This window comes from Bacillus rossius, chromosome 10, assembly GCF_032445375.1.
Source record: "Bacillus rossius redtenbacheri isolate Brsri chromosome 10, Brsri_v3, whole genome shotgun sequence".
Taxonomy (NCBI): domain Eukaryota; kingdom Metazoa; phylum Arthropoda; class Insecta; order Phasmatodea; family Bacillidae; genus Bacillus; species Bacillus rossius.
In genome coordinates, this window is record NC_086337.1 from 18,923,505 (window position 1) to 18,940,601 (window position 17,097).

The 17,097-nt window shown below is 35.6% G+C and overlaps 1 protein-coding gene across 1 annotated transcript; it reads left to right on the forward strand.

The window, feature by feature from the left end:
* Nucleotides 1-7,755: 7,755 nt before the first annotated feature.
* On the forward strand, nt 7,756-14,319 carry LOC134535815 (uncharacterized). Its single transcript, XM_063375105.1, has 3 exons — nt 7,756-8,403; nt 10,408-10,491; nt 11,380-14,319. The coding sequence occupies exons 1-3, from the start codon at nt 8,276-8,278 to the stop codon at nt 11,906-11,908; spliced, it is 741 nt and encodes a 246-aa protein (XP_063231175.1). The 5' UTR covers nt 7,756-8,275; the 3' UTR covers nt 11,909-14,319.
* Nucleotides 14,320-17,097: the final 2,778 nt, after the last annotated feature.

Here is a 17,097-nt window from a genome sequence, read left to right on the forward strand (position 1 = left end):
GCGGGATGCAAGATCATGCATTGATATCGTAGGAGAATGCAGGAGACAGAGAGTGGTATGGACGAAGAGTTGGACAGAGTAGAAAAAGGTATGTCATGCTGGTGTTTGGGCATTTCAACGCGAAGTCCGCTTTATGTTTTGTCCAGGACTGGATTTTGTGACCATGGACACAAGCACCTCTGGCTACTTTGACGACTCACTTATTGGCCATTCAGCATCTAAAACTATAGAAGAAAGGTAAAACAACATGCTCTTACGCCCTCGCCTTATAAAACACACAAAAAAAAAATCAAGATTTTGGGCAAGAACCAAAACAGGGGAGAGGCGGTAGGGGTAGGAATAGAGATGAAATGAGATAAGACGGAGGGGAATAAAGCTCCGATTACGAAAAGAGGGAGGAGGAGAGGCGGGTACTGAAGCACACAACGTCTGCCGAAAGATGGCAAGACTAATTAAAATTCAATAGATATGTGAGTTTATTTTAAATATTTTATAGTTTTCACCTGCGGAGTTAAAAACAAAATATGTTTTTTTTTTGGTTAACGGATATGGCCATATATGCTAGATACGTAGTTCTGAATTTCTGTATAGGCATCCCTTTGCTGTAAAGAGGTGATGGATGAAAAATTTGGGAATTTTGTTGAATTAATACTAAGCATAGCTACTTATCATCTAATAGGTAAAGTATTAAATCTAATGCTGCTATTATACATTTCAAATAAAGATTATATTGTTTCGAAAGTTTTAAAATACACTGGGTATCTGTAATAAGGTGAACATATTTAATTAATTTAAGTACAGCTATAACCAAAATAAATTGAAAAAGTAATTGTACACGAAGGAATGACATTAAAAGAAGTTAAATAGGTTCTTGTTTCACAATTTGATACTTAAAATGAAACTGATGTTTCCTAAGTGTGATTTCATCGAAGTAAAATATATTCTCGAATGCACTGAAACACGAATGATAAAATTGGGCGTGTAATCTATTATAAAAATTAAACATGCTTGCGTATTACCACTTTAGATAATATCAATTAAAATGGTTTTCTTATGAATACAATCCTACATACACCTCGTATTTCATTGTGTCAATTTCTTCAGTAAAATTTTTAGTAATTATTAGCATATAAAATATCAGCAATACCCTGAAATGAGCTCGAGCGAAGCACAAGACTATAAGCAAGTATATAATTAAAGAAACAATGTTCGTTTTCTGAATGATTAAATATGTTTTTTTTTTTTTTTTCGTGTTGAGACTAGGTTAGTTAAGTAATATCCGCAACCCTTTCGGTCCCATACTTAAATTAGACTGCCAGCTATTTTTTTAATAGATTATTTGGTTGACAATGAATTCATGAGATGGAACATAGGACTTTTTAAAAAGAATAGCCATTGATTGAAGCCCCCTTTACTAAAAATTTTACTGAAGAAATTGACACAATGAAATACGAGGTGTATGTAGGATTGTATTCATAAGAAAAGAATAGCCATTGATTTAAGCCCCCTCCCCTCGTTTAAACATGATAGTAAATTGCCGGGATAGTTTTCGAGAAAAACATCGCGAACCGGAGTGAGGCACTTCAACCAGGGTCTTGCGGAGTGCAGGGCCAGCGTGTTACCACATCGCCTCGAATGTGTGCCGTGAAGCTGAAAATTTTAATTTTATTATTCTCATACATGCACATGCCTATTTCGTTTCAAACTTCCGCCACGATGTTTCCTCGTATGCTGGAAGTTATAAAAGGTGGTTGTGCGACATGGCTGGCGGAGGGGAGTATGAACTCTGCAACTGAGTTTTCGCGGCTTTGACTGCTAAGCACGTGCTGCCGACAGCGGTTGTTTTGGAGGAAGTTTCATCCTCTCCTTTACCGTCGTCCCTCTCTCTCTCTCTCTCTCTCTCTCTCTTCCTCTCTGTCTCATTCTGCGCACGGTGTTAGCTCTGTTTATCCCACCAGTTGAAGTCACTCGAAGAATGCTAATTTGTCTTCATAGCACAGCAGCGTTTCGTGTTTTGCTTTATTTAAAACTAAGTTCACCATCATCATCATCATCATCATCATCATCATCCTCATCTCATCATCATCATCACAATCATCATCAACTGCTTCCACTCTGTGGCCGGGTCAGCAAATTAAAATAACCTCCACTTTCCTCTGTCTCTCCAGCATTCCTCATCCTTCACTTTATTCCAGTATTCTGCTCTCTCCTACACTCCTTTAACTGCCCGCTCTTCCCACATATTCATTGGTCTTCCTTGTAGTCTTCTTCCTTAGTACTTCAACTCCATCAGTTTTCCTAGGCAGCTTCTCTACTAACCATTATATGGACAAGTTCATTCAAACTATGTTAATATTCCTAATTTTCTTTAGACTTCCTCCAAATATGAGAGGAACTAATATTATTAGGCCTTTTGCATATCTTTTTAATTCATAATATGTACTATTATTTATAAGACTTTTTTAATGTGTTATTTTTAATTATTACACTTTGTATAATTCTTGGTAATTTCTTCGGCAACAAGCTATCAATTCACTCCTTCATGAATTTTCTCAGCATTCATTTTATTTTAATTTAACATTTTTTGACATTAGTATATCTTTGTAATGCATTTATGTTATACTAAAATTATACCCATGCCTTGCCACTGATTCGAACCCATAAACCATCAGACCAAAAGCCGTCTTCGGTGGTCAACCACTTATAAATTATGAGGGTATTAACTTTTTTATAATATGACCTTCTTTAATACATATATTTTAATTTTAAAACATGGAATTTATGTTAAAATGCTAATGTAGATAAATACATTGTTTAACGTCACAGTATATCACACAATGGCGGCTCGGTGTTTAAGGTAAAAACGGGACTACAACTAATTTGCTGTCTCAAAGCTCATAAATACGAGACACTTCAAGGTTTTGGTTTTGCGAAATCATAAATTTCTGTAACTTGGTAAAACTAACGAAATGATCTTCATATTGTTTAAAAAACGTACTCTTAATGAATCATGACTGTCTATAGTAGCTAATGTCTCAGTAACGTCCATTACCCGTTGTAGAAATACAGGTTCTCTACGTAAATTATGTAGAAGTCTAAATATACTTAATTGTTTAACAGTTCCGCTTGTACGAAAATAAATAATGGAAATGAAATATAAAAAATGAACCAAATGAATTTCCTTGGCTTGTGGTATCAAGCAGCGTCAATAGGGCGAAGTTTCACTGATGTTTCGGTCGCCACCACAGTTGCCATCATCAGGATAGCATCCTACTGAGGAGGTGAAGCCTCATCCTGGACGCGTATAATCTCACAGGCCAAAAAAAAAATTATTTGACTGTAAAGTCGGTTTACGGACTATAGTTTAACGTGACAACGTCATAACAAAACATTGATGAAATGATTGCATACTGTTATGAATAAAATTGAATCATTTTTATTTCACTAATAAAAGAATAAATACTTGAAATTATACTAGTAATCAGATTTTTAAAATGCAAGAATAATTAACCTTTATTGCCGAAATTGTTGTTGTAATAAGCAATGAAAACCACATTAACTTTTCACTTCACTTTATAAACCGTCGACGAAACAGTTCACGTGTAGATGACTTGTAATTAATTTTAATAACTGGCGTTTAGCTTTAAAGTTTAAATATAATTATGAACAAGTTTTCATATAAATAAACTGTAATTAAATGTCTATCATCAATTATATGAATCACCATAATTTTTTAGTCAATTGTAACATAACCTATTATTACTGCCCTCACCGACAGATGCTACTTTTTTAATAATAAAAGAATAAATACTTGAAATTATACTAGTAATCAGATTTTTAAAATGCAAGAATAATTAACCTTTATTGCCGCAATTGTTGTTGTAATAAGCGGCGCAAACGTACAATTTGCGTAACGGGACACAGCGTAACGTAACAATGAGCGTAACGGGACACTTTTTCGTGCGTGCAGCCGGCGTTCATCGATATATTAGACGTTGTCACGTCAAAAAGTTTCATATGATGGCCGCTAAGCCTTCGATATTTATAATCTGACCAAAATGCTCCCACATGTTTAAGTCCAAACGTTAAAGTAGATAGGCCTTTTTTAATATTTTGATAATTGGAAGCAATTACGAGCTAGAGAAGGTAGGCACACACATCGATGAAGATGATGTTAAAATTGATAATGAATTAGAGTAGCATTTATTTATTTAATCACACGTCGTTACAATTTGACTGTCAGCTAAAGCACAACCTACAGTAAATCACAACCTATAGTAACTGTTTAATAAATAAATGTGTTGTGATAAAAAAATCCTAAGGTATATTTTATTTATGTTAAAAAAATTAATATCTAAAGTTGAACGATTATAAACATTATATTTACTTTTGGTTTCGTGGAGATATTTTGCGCAAAATATGCCATACCAACGAAAAACCTAAGTTAAATTTAATATATATATATATGTATATATATATATATATATATATATTGGAGTTAAATATTATTGGCTCTAACCAGCATTTATAGGATAGATGTATGGATTTAACAAACGTCATGACTAAATAAATTGAGTTGAGTAGAATGTGTCAGCATTTTATATATAATTCAAAGAAATTCATAAAATATTCAGGTATAAGCATGCTAAAACATGATATATTGAATAAATAAAATTATTAAATGTTGTCAACCCTTAAGCTAATTAAGCTCTTGACTGATTATAATTCTTAGCTTGGGACATACGTATCGTACAGGTTGCATTAAATAAATAACTTTTTTTTTTCAACTTTGGAAACTCGGAAGTCACAAACATTCGGTCACGTAGCGTCATAAAAGTTGCGCGTTCCAGGAGAGTACAGAGTACAAGGCATAAGCAAAGCATGCGAATGACTATTTTACATAAAGCTGGACTTTAGTTGTTTTGTTGCTGTACATTTCCTGTTTTTTATTTTTCTTTAGTAATGGGATTTAGAAGTATGGAACATCGGTGCGATTCTGGCATATGCACTACGACTTTTTTTTGTCGCAAGTTATACATTTATAGGCTAGTTTTTTGAAGTTATGCTTTTTTAGGGTCATTATGAAAAAAAATTATGAGAGTGAATTTCTATGATGCGCACGCACCTTGCAACAGAATTTACAAAGAATAAAAAAAAGGCTACAAACAAAAAAAATGCGTGCAAATAAAATGTATACAATTGTTTTGAAATGTTATTCTTTAGTAATTAATATTGAATATTGGTTCATTTAATTAATTAACTTAATTATTTGAAATATTATTGAAAGAAATTATGTTTATAAACTTTTTCAAATGTATTTATATAAGTGAGGTTATTTTTCTGTATATATAATTTGTTTGCATTATGAGTCATTACGTTAATATTTAATAAATAATGAAATTGAGAAATTAGGAAAACAATTGACATTTTTATTTTTATAAATAATTTTAATTAATCTATACTATTTGACTATATTAAATTATTTTATACACGTGTTTTTACTACTATTGAATACTGAATATTTATGTATTTTTTTATTTTGATTGAATTTATACTTTTCTAACTGTATTTATGATATCACTTCAGTTCTTTTATTATATTCTTTTTATATTAATTATTTGCACGCAAAATTAAATTTACCTTTTTACTACGCCAAGCAAGTATAACTTCTGACACGTACCTTTTTTATATATTCGTTCCATTTTTTTTATATTTTAAAATGTTTCTAAAGTGATTTCGACCGTTTTTTTTTTTTTGCGTGTTGGCGAGCGGCGCTGCGTGACTATCATTCACTAGCCAATCACGTTCGCCCTATCTGTGACGTCAGGGCGATGTTATTCACGGGCGCCAGACTTCCCGCTTAGCTTAAAGAGAAATACTTTTTTTTTTTTTTAATTTCCAATGCGTCACGAGCCCGAACTTACTTGTTTTCCAATAATTGTCAGACTAGTACATTCATAATGTTATGATAATCTGTGTACGATTAAAGGTTTTCAATATAAATTTATTTGTAAAATCGTTGAAGGAATAAAAAGATTTCTCTCAAACACATAGATTAAGAAAAATGTTTCAAAAAATGAATGGCTGCTGTATGTGTGCTGCATACGTAATAGCCAGAAACATTTACTATACAATCTTATATTTTTGGTTGTATCTAGGATGGAACTGAATGTTCACAATAACGCGATATTTCACCGTGGCATCGCTTGTCTTGTGTCGCTTTGTCTTGCGTCCATCTGTAATCGGTCTGCTCTCTGAAAAAAGATGAATGTGCAAACACACAGACAACAAGCCAAAATCAGCACCAACTGTTTTGTCTAAAGAACCCTCTGTGTCCATCTGTGCTGTCGTCGAAGTTCCAGAATATCTGTTTTATCACATCGCTGGGTTTGCCTGTGCGTCTCTGTGGGTTTGTTGTCCACATTATCTGTTCAGAAACATAGTTGGATTCGTTGGTTTTTCACTGTTGTCAAGGTCTTTTTATTGTGTTTATTTACTATTCTTGTCGCAACTGTCTCGTCATCCTCAGCCCTCTGTGTCCGTTTATGCTGAAACACTTCCCCGATAAATCCCTTCATAGGAATTTTCTGTTTTGTCTATGTTTTTAACCTTTGGCATACGCTGATTTGTGCTTTTTTTCTTTATGTTAGCATTTTTTTTTGTCCGTTATTGATGTTTCTTATGTTATACATTGTAACCAGCAATGGAGTATGACCAAAAAAACTTTTTGGCACGATCGATATTGTTCGTCTAGCTCTCAAAAACTTGCATACTTGGAGATGAAAGCGATAAATGCACGATCGTAAGGAGCCCACCCATAATTCCACCAGTCACGAACCAAGACAACGAGGTGAGCAAGGAGCACCAGGAGTACTTACTCCTCGCTTCACGATCCCGCGCGGAAGACGCGACTTGGGCCACTCTCGTCCTCACCGCGACCAGTCAGTTATTACCAGGGAAATGAGACGTTGTCCAAAGCATGAATCACGAGTTAATGACTTAATCTTTTTTCCTCCTCTCCCCTGTCCCCACTCTCTCTCCGCTCGCGGGGCCTGACTAACCCCGACATGCGAGCCACGATCCAACCTTTTTTCCCGCCAGGAATGTTGGCATCATTGTTCCGCGAAGCGGCTGCCCGCGAGGGAACACCACGCGGCGCGGAGGTCAGTGGCCGGGGCCGGGGTCAAGAGGTCAGGTTTCAATTTGGCGGCTGTGATCGAGTTGCGCGCGGCCGGAGAGAGAGAGAGAGAGAGAGAGAGAGAGAGAGGAAAAGAGGCGGAGGGGTAAAACGTTCCGCAGATCGACAGAGATTTTCTCCCAGCTCGCGTTCCTTGGATCGCCTTCGGGCCGAGACTTTAAACCAATTACCGCTGCGAGGCCCCGGAACGTATTGGATTGTGGGAGTCGTACCTGGATGGTCCGCTCACCCCCCACACCCCCCCCCCCCCCAACATGCCCTCTAGCAGCACCTTCCCCCCCCCTTCCCCGAGTCCGTCCTGGAAAGTTTATCGGTGCTTCGCCCCGGCGTTGGCCTTGGGAACCCAGCGCAGCGCCTTTACCCGTGCCGTCAGCTTAAGGTTGTTCAAGGGAGTCGGACATATCATTAAAGGCAGTGTTATGTAAGCTATTAGTCATATATATGTTACAAGAATGTTTTTAGTGCATGTTAAATTATATTTATAAACCAATATTACCTTTATTAATTTTTTTATTTAAAGTTTTATGTCGTAAATACATTCAGACATATCGATGTAATTTTAATTTTTTTAAGTAATGTTTGAATATAGGTTTATTGTAAATATTTTCAATATTATCTTCTGAAATTTTAATTAGGTTAGAGCTTTAAGATTTTTTTCTATGCAATTAAGCATTATGGTCATTTGAACAGGAAACAAATGGTTGCAGTTTCCTTATAAAATGAAATTAGTGTAGGGATATTATGTATTCATATTACCAGAGGATATAGCCTATTCTGTTCACTTTACGCTGCTATATGGTTTGTGTTTATACGATGGAAAATACAGCTGTGGTGTATGAACACATGGAGACGCGTGTCGCTCTCGCGCGAGGAACCGACTTCCCAGCGCGACCCGCGTCTCCGCGTGACCGTACGCTGGCGCTCGAGGTGTCATTTTTGGGAACTACGTCCAGGAGCTCCCACCAGCCGCGCCGCGCCCCCGCGCGCTACACAAAACTACTTTCGCGCGCATTTTGTGTTTTTGATGACTTTCGTGAAGTGCATATTTCAGTCGTTGAAAATATTCTTCCGTGAGCCATGCCGAAGTCTAAACCACCTCCGAGCCGCTCTCACAAAAAGAGCAAGAAAGCAAAGATCAAAAGAAACTTTTGGCTGGAGAAAAAAGCCAAGGATAACGAATCTGGAAAACATCCAAGAAATATGAGGTAAGTCATATACTTATTTTCTCATGTAAATAAGTTAATAAAATCCGATTCTCGTAGCCTATACTTTATGGGAAACAACTTACTTCGTTGATTGAACATTATCTAAGGCTTAATCTTTTTCGTTTTTAAGTAATTGTAAGATGATAGGAGTATATAAATAACTGAGTTAATTACAACGTAACTTAAAATATATATAATTATTAAGTAGGCTATAACTTCTTGTATCGCGAGACATATCTCACTTTGTTTACTGCTTATAAGTAATGTTATTAAGATTTCTTTAGATAATCATCACATAGTTCGCTCTGTTATAATAACGGGAGTTTATACAATCATTATTTGGTGCGATGTTCCCAATAATTTTTTTTCAAGTGTATGAATTCCTATTTTAACACGCTTTTATTTTAGCTTCAACTGTATGTTTGTGAGCTTGTTTGTTTGTAACCGACTCTTTTAGACTCGATTTTGACCCACTTTCAACGGACAGATTTAATTGAAACTTTGTACACTTATCAAGAACCGGTGACAGTATATTAATTTGATAAGTTTATGTCATTTTCCTGATCAGGATCGTCAGAATTAAATAATTTCCTCACTTATACTCTGCGTGAGAGCAATTACTTATTACTACTTTTACCATTCGAGTCTCAGTTGATTCGTTGGTCGAGCGGGCTAAGGCGCCATGCTCAGTCAAGAAAATATTACGGCCTTCACGGGCATGGGATCAAATCCAGTCCGGGGCCATATAAAATTAATATTTTTTTTTTCTCACTGCGAATTTGATCTTTAGTTCCAAGCGAATTGTACAACTGTCCGCCCTCTGCTGAAGATTTACTATACAAACTTTATCAGTATTACTTTAGAATTTAACACCTCAAATTTTATTATGTTGGAGAAGAATTTTACATCCGTGCAACCTTTGCCAGAGATTTGCAATACAAATTACGAGAACTTAAGAAAATTTCAATTTTTAACATTCACTCGAATTAAAAATTGAAAACTAAATATACTTTAAAAAACTAAAAATCACGATTTTAAAGCACATCAAACTAAATGTGGAAAAAACAATTCTTAATATAACAGCCTAATCTGTAAATAATAATGAACGAAAAATACTAGTATTATTGCGAAAAACCGTGGGGCGATGGGGCGCTTTCTGCCATATTTTTCGTATATCGAGCAACCAATGTTTATTTTTTTAATCTTAATCGATTGAGTGGAAACAAAGTTATTATGATAGGAATCACACAAATATATACACAAACGTACTACATTGAAGAAACATTACGAATAATGAATATAGGGCCTATTCTGAGAATTGTTTTATTGTTACATAAAGAGATACATAATCTAAAAAAAAAATGAGACAATAATGAGCATAACAATAGGAATTCTAAAAAAAAAAAATCAGAGCAGTGGTACACAATATCAATAAATTTGAAAAAGGCATTAATTAATAGGCGCAAAAATATATAATTTGCTACCGCAAAATATCAAGAAATATTAAAAACTTATCTTTATTTAACGGAACACTTAAGAAAGTCCTGTCAGAGCATCCTTCCTACTCTCTAAAGGAATTTATTGATCTATTTGAGGAAAATAACTCAAACCTATGCTAAAAAGAGTACAAAAAATTTAAAAAATGAGTGAAAAAGGGGAGTATTGAATTTCTATGTCGGTACAAATTATACTTTAAGTGACCTTAAATTAAGTTAATGCCATTCTATGTAATCAGTAATACCTTTTTTATGTGTAATGTACTTTGTTTTGTATTGTACTCTTACAGTATTGTATTGTATGTATATATGGATATATATCAGTATATGTATATATGGATATATATCAGTATATTTAATGACCCTGAGATTGATTAAATCTGGTATTCGGTACATTATCTCTTAATTACCTGTTTTGTGCGATATATATAGCAAACACTAACATATTCACGTTTACTATAGATTTTCAGCAGGATGTAACCAAAAATTATAATTTAATTGTTTTCAGTGATGGTTCAGAGCGGAATAAAACTTCTGAGACGTGTTCGTCAAGTGAAGTCGTCAGGACGCCTATTCCTGGATCTCCTGAACTGTAAGTACTATGCAATGCAAACATCAGTTTTATGTATTTATATACTTATGACTTCAATAAAAAAGTTTTAGACTGCCCATTCTGAAATTAGGGAGGAGCAACTGCCGCGACCACTCTCCCCCTCCACCCTTGGCAGACTAAATTACATTCCTGTGTTTGGTTTATACTTTCTTTACAATAACTTATTCAAAAAGCGCGCGATTTTTAGGAATGGTTGCGCACGGAAGAAGGAAACCCACGCGACCTTGACCGCATGTAACTCCAGACACAGTTGATAGCATTGCAGTGTTACCAACATTTATTTTGCTCTCTGACACATCTGACGTTGACATCCGCAGGCCTCAGTGCTGTATGTGGTAGGAAGACTCTTGCACGCATGAAGGCAAGTTTCGCCATTGAACTTTTGCGAACTAACTTCGGTAAAATATATTTTTGTGAATGTTGGATTATTAAAGTTACTCACTGCAGTTACCTGATTCTCTATCGTGAGTTCCAAAAATTTATTTCTTGTCTATGGCTCTAGCAGCTGAAATAGTACCATCCTTTAACTATTATCTACTTTTCGCATGTGGAAAACGTAACGGAAGTTGCCGTTGGCCGGCGGTTTTTTCGGAGATCTCCTGCTTTCCCTGCTATTCTCATCCCGTCACTTCTCCATTGGGGCTTCATTTTGTATTACTTGTATTACTATGTAATTTGCAATTTTGTTAGTCCGTGAGCTTGTGTTGTTTTGACGAACGTTTTTTGACATAATTGATTGCTGTCACTGGATTTTAGAAGGCAAAATTCTCTATAGACTAACTATGAAGTGCCATCTCTTACAAGTTCGTCAATACTTGCTTAGTCTTCATGTTTTACAAGTATATCGTCTTTATGTTTTTCCCTCAGATCAATCGCCGAAGAGATTCCCATAGAACCACTCCAACCAGAACACAATGTTGTTGACGAGGGAGACCGTGAAACAACAAACAAAGGATTCGGTATTTTAGATTGGCCATCTGAAGAATCAGAAAGTGAACTACCGGATTTGGTAGTTGAGAAGGACCCTCCACTTAAACCTGTGACTGATTGTATATCAGGAAACCGATGTGTTGATATCGGCCACGTTTTTAAACAAATGGAATCCATAAAACTACACAAAAAGGAATGTACGATGGGAAGGTACACGATTCATTCAGAAAAACGCTCTGGATTTTTTTCAACTTGGAGATTTGTTTGTGAAACTTGTAACCAAGTTCAAGATGTGTCTTCTCACAAAGACGACTTTGCAGAAGACATCAATAATGCCGCTGTTTGGGGTGCTGTTTCTATTGGAATTGGTTACAGCCAATTAGAGGAAATGTTTTCCATCATGGATATCCCCGTCATGTCATGCGAAAAGTTCCAGAAACACGAAAGTACCATTCAACAGGTATGATTTGCGTGAAAAGGTCTTATGAATATTTTGATTACAGGTTTCTGAAAGTATGGCTGCATAGAAACGGTGGATGTCAATGCCGGCCATGTCGATGCTAATCTGAAATATATTTGGCTTACCTTGTATGACGTCGGTTTCGATGTCTAACAGTGTCGATGGACTAACTGTGCGGCCGAGAAGTAAATTATTTTAACTTTAACCAACAAGTTATTGAAAGTCATCGACACGGCATCGACAAGCCAACGACAATGTTATGACATGTGACCCTACAGTATGCTGTAATTGGTTCTCTTTTTCGCGCCACAGCAATCTTATAAATACAATATCATTAACTAACACTTTCAGACGGTGTTGCCAACAATCGAAAGCTCAAAGATACGAGCAGAGCAATGACAATTCCATTGTAACTCTGCCGCCGACAACCCACCGACAAACGTATGACGTCATTTTATATCGACGATACGCCGTCTCTGTGTACCTGGGACTTTAGAGGGTTTAAGAGGGTATCTTTACAACTATGTTTTTTCTTGTTAATTGGGTTTTTATTATTAGCATTTTAAAAGGTTTTAGGACATAAATATTTTTTCCAGATATTTTTTTAAGTAATATTATTACAGCATACTCCTGCTGTTTTATATATAAACCATTTAGGAACCAGATGTACGGTAATTTTCACATCGATAATTACACGAAATAGTTTTAGTGCTCTATGTGTTCCTTGACTTCAGTAGTACCTACAACTGTTTATATATATATATAAATAAATCTTCATGACTGTACCTTACAACACGTACACATACAATAAAGCTAAACATAAAATGACAAGCAAATTATATTTATAATTGGCCTGCAAGTCGCATCTCGATTTAAATTCAATACTTAAATATTATCAAGGCTAATTATATCATTATAATTTTTCCCCCGCATACTCTGAATACATCATTTTATTTTTGATAAAGTTACTCAATTAGTCATTAGCATAAATTCATAATGATAATTCTATTGTAAGAACCAGTTTAAAATCACATATTTTATTTTAAAAAAAGGCAGTCTTAGCGTTGCAACTATATGCAGCGGGTGCATCATTCGGAAAAAATTTATTGTAATAAATAGAAATTTAGAAGAACACTTTGATGATATCTTTTTCAGGCATGGGAAAACCATCTTACATCTAAACTGAAAGAAGCAGGCCAGCAAGAAAAGAAAATTGCTGAACAAAAAGGACATTATCTAAATGGCATCCCCTATGTAACAGTGTTGGGTGATGGAGGATGGGGAAAGCGAACGTATGGACATGGATATAATTCCTCTACAGGAGTTGTAAGCACCAATTTGTTATCACATTACTTGTTACAGGTTTTTAAACTGTTGCAAGTAAAATATTTTTCCATATTTTTAATAACTTTTTAAAAATTTTTACTTGTACTATTGAGGATTATACTTTTCAGTTATATTAATAACATTATTACAAATGCTTATTTATTTTTAAGCAAGTAAATTATGATTTTTAACAACTGTTTTACTGCTCACAAAAAAATAATTTTTATATTTTTCAGGCAGTAATTGTTGGCCAAGAAACAAACAAAATTCTATATCTTGGGGTCAAAAACAAATACTGCAGCATTTGCTCCATATCAAGTTCCAAAAAAAAAGTGATACCAGATCACATATGTTTCAAGAACCATACAGGTCCTTCAACAGCTATGGAAAAAGACCTTATCTGTGAAGGATTTAACCAAAGTATACCAATGCATGGTTTAATTTATAAGAACTATGTAGGTGATGGGGATGCTGCAGTGTTAGCAGCGATTCAACAGAAGTGTGACTATGGTCGGTACGTCACGAAAATTGAATGTGCCAACCATGCAACAAGGGCATTTTGCGAGAATATCCACAAGCTTTCGTCAAACAAAGCTTATGATCTGGAAGCACGGAAACTCCTCAGTAAAGTTGATGGAAATGCAAGGATTTCTCGAACAGAGAGGTTGGTCAAAGGTGTACGGACTGCAATAAAAGAGGCATCAAAGAACAGAGGAAAAGAAGCTGTGGATATTCTTAGAGCAGATCTACGAAATGCACCTGACCACGTTTTTGGATCGCATGCCAGATGCAGATCTAATTATTGTAACAGAAAAGATTCTGAAGAGGAAAATTTACTTCAAAAATTGGAAGGTGCTGGTTTGCTTAAACCTATTCGAGATTGCATAGCAAGACTTGAGAAGAAAGCTGATAAACTCATCAGCAACAGCACCACAAATGCTGCAGAACGGTAAGTAGAAATGAACATACTTTTTAAATGTTTTACATCTTATATACATAACTAGTATGTTTCTAAACACATTTGTGCTTCTGCAGGTATATGGCATTAAATGCGAAGTTTTCTGGAGGAAAACGAATACATTTTGGAAAAAGGGGGAGCTATTACACACGTTGCTATGGAGCTGCTCTCTCCCATACAAGTGGTCCCGGCTGGCATTCTAGTCCATGGAAAAGGATGCACAATCGTAGCCCCGGGTTAGCGTGTAAGAAACTTTGTCAGAGGCGCGAAAAGAAATCGTCGAAAAGGAAGTTGAAGTATGAGGATGAGGGTGCACCAAAGAAGAAAAGAAAGCTGGGTGCTGGACCAGATGAAAACTATGGAGACACTGATTCGATGCAAATGCCTGACGTTCAACTGGAAGAATTGGAGTCACGATGTCAGGAACTTTTGACAAAGCTTCGTGAAGAATCAAATACTGAGGCTAAGCGGGGCAGTATAGAGGCAGCTACCCGAGGTCAACATGACAATGAGAAGTGGCATGAATTTCGTATGAACCGACTGACTGCATCAAACTTCGGCACTGTCGTCCGACGACATGACTTCACACCCTGTCATAACCTTGTGCGGAACTTATTGTACCCTAAGGAGCTTAATACTCCAGCAATTTTATTTGGCAGAGTTAATGAGTCTGTGGCCTTGGAAAGGTACAGTGCTGAAAAAGGAATTGAGGTTACCTCCTGTGGGATCTTCATCAGTACTGATGAACCATACCTTGCTGCATCTCCCGATGGCCTTGTTTCTGGAGATGGTTTGGTTGAGGTGAAATGCTTATTGTCTGTGAAGGACAGGCTCTTACGTGATGTCAGTCAAGACAAAAAAAACTCGTTCTGTTTAGAAGTGAAACATGGATCTCTTCAGCTGAAAAGAAACCACCGGTACTTCTACCAAATTCAAGGTCAACTGAACATAACAGGAAGAAATTTCTGCGACTTCGTAGTTCTGACAGAAAAAGATTTCTTCACTGAAAGAATTTTCAGGGATGAAAATATTTGGATAACGTCAATGCTACCGAAGCTCAGAAATTTTTACCTGCAATGTATGCTTCCCGAAATAGTGGACAGCAGAATAAAGAGGAACATGAAAATCAGAGACCCACCATATATTATTGAAGCCCAAGAAAAGCAGCGGGATAAGAATAAAACTAAGTGAACATTCGAGACTTTGTGCGCGCGCCCAAACAAGAGGTCATTTAAGTAAGTATTTAATTTGTATTCGAGAAATGGCTAACAGAGTACCTGTCCAATTGATAATAATGTATGATGTTGTTAATGATAATTTTCATAAAAAGTCCATTTTATCATATTCAAATGCGATTCCTACGACATTATAATGAGAGCTAAAGGCAATTAAAAGTTGTGCCAATGCGAATCTTTAACATTCGAAAGAAATTTTTTTACCCTTAATGGTTGTGGCGGGATAAACGGATACAATGAGAGGAAAGAAGCCCAAAATAGATGTGACATTTCAATATATTGGATGAAATAGTTTATGTGTAGAGCAATGGTTCCCATCCGGTGGTGTGTGGGAGCTTAGCGAGTGGCTGTAAACTACTTTTTTATCCACATTTAAATAGATGTCTACATTAATACGGAATGTACATACATGCTAATTGTATACTTTAATCTACACATACTGTTAGCTTGTCACATCCTCGTTTATTGTTAACTGCTACTATATATGTAGGCTTGAGTGTGTATCCACATAATATTAATTGTGTACCATAATTAAGTTTAATTTTAAGCTTAGGTAATATATAATTAGAACTTAATATTCACATATTTTCATCGTATAGATTTAATTGTGTCTATTGGTATATCTTTAGACAATGTGTAGTTTTAAATGCATACTTGCATTCCCACACTCTGTACTCATTAATTTTTATGTTCATGAATATATAATCCCGTACATCTAACCCACAGTGGGACTGTACACAATTTTCTTTCAGGCGCCACTACTTGGTCACTTGCGTCCTATTACTTTCCTACCGCTCTCATGAAGTGATAGCAGGACTTTATCTCCGGGTTATAACGTTTCGGCAGATATTAACTTTCATCTAACTTTAAAATCCTAGCAGGGAAAATTTCATGAAACATTAGTTTCGTTACCTTGATACCAACAGTGTCAAGTAATCTAATGATGTAAGTAAATGTAGATGTGGGTTTTAAGTAGAGTAGAAAGTTTCAATAACTATAATTAAATAAGTTTTAATTACATTAAAAAACATAAATTAAGTATGAGTCTTGGTGTATTGCAAGACCCAGCGCCTTACAAAAATTTTTCAGTCTTTTAGTTTTTTAAAGATGTAACTACTAATATTTTTTGTGTGTTATACAGGAGATTTGCTAATTATGCCACAGTGAAGAACTTAATTTCTTAATACTTGTACATTTTCATGGTCATGTTAATTAATATTCTATGAATTTTTTTTCCTTACAACATTTATTTACACTATTTACTAATGTTTACGTCTTTGGTTAGGTGAATGTTTGTGGATAAAATTTTTACATGTTATTTAAATGAAAAAGTTTTTTTATGGTTGTATTATATTTGTGATGTAATGAATCTGTGAGTCGTTTTTGGACTCTTGGTGTATGTGTGAGTGAAAGAATAGACGATGGGCATGTGTGCACCGCGACTAGCCGGCCAAGACATTCTGGTGGTATCTACATGATTGTATTGTTATGATGGGCATTTGTACCAGTGGACTCTGGGGACTGACTCACGTGGATACAGTAATTTCATTTTGTAACAGCCAATGCATTTGTGTATCAAAGGTGTTTTGTTTCCCCCTTTTTTACGGTTTCTTAAGAAATGATTGTATAAATGGAATGGACACATCGGAGGGGGTCGCATAGGCGAGATTCTACTG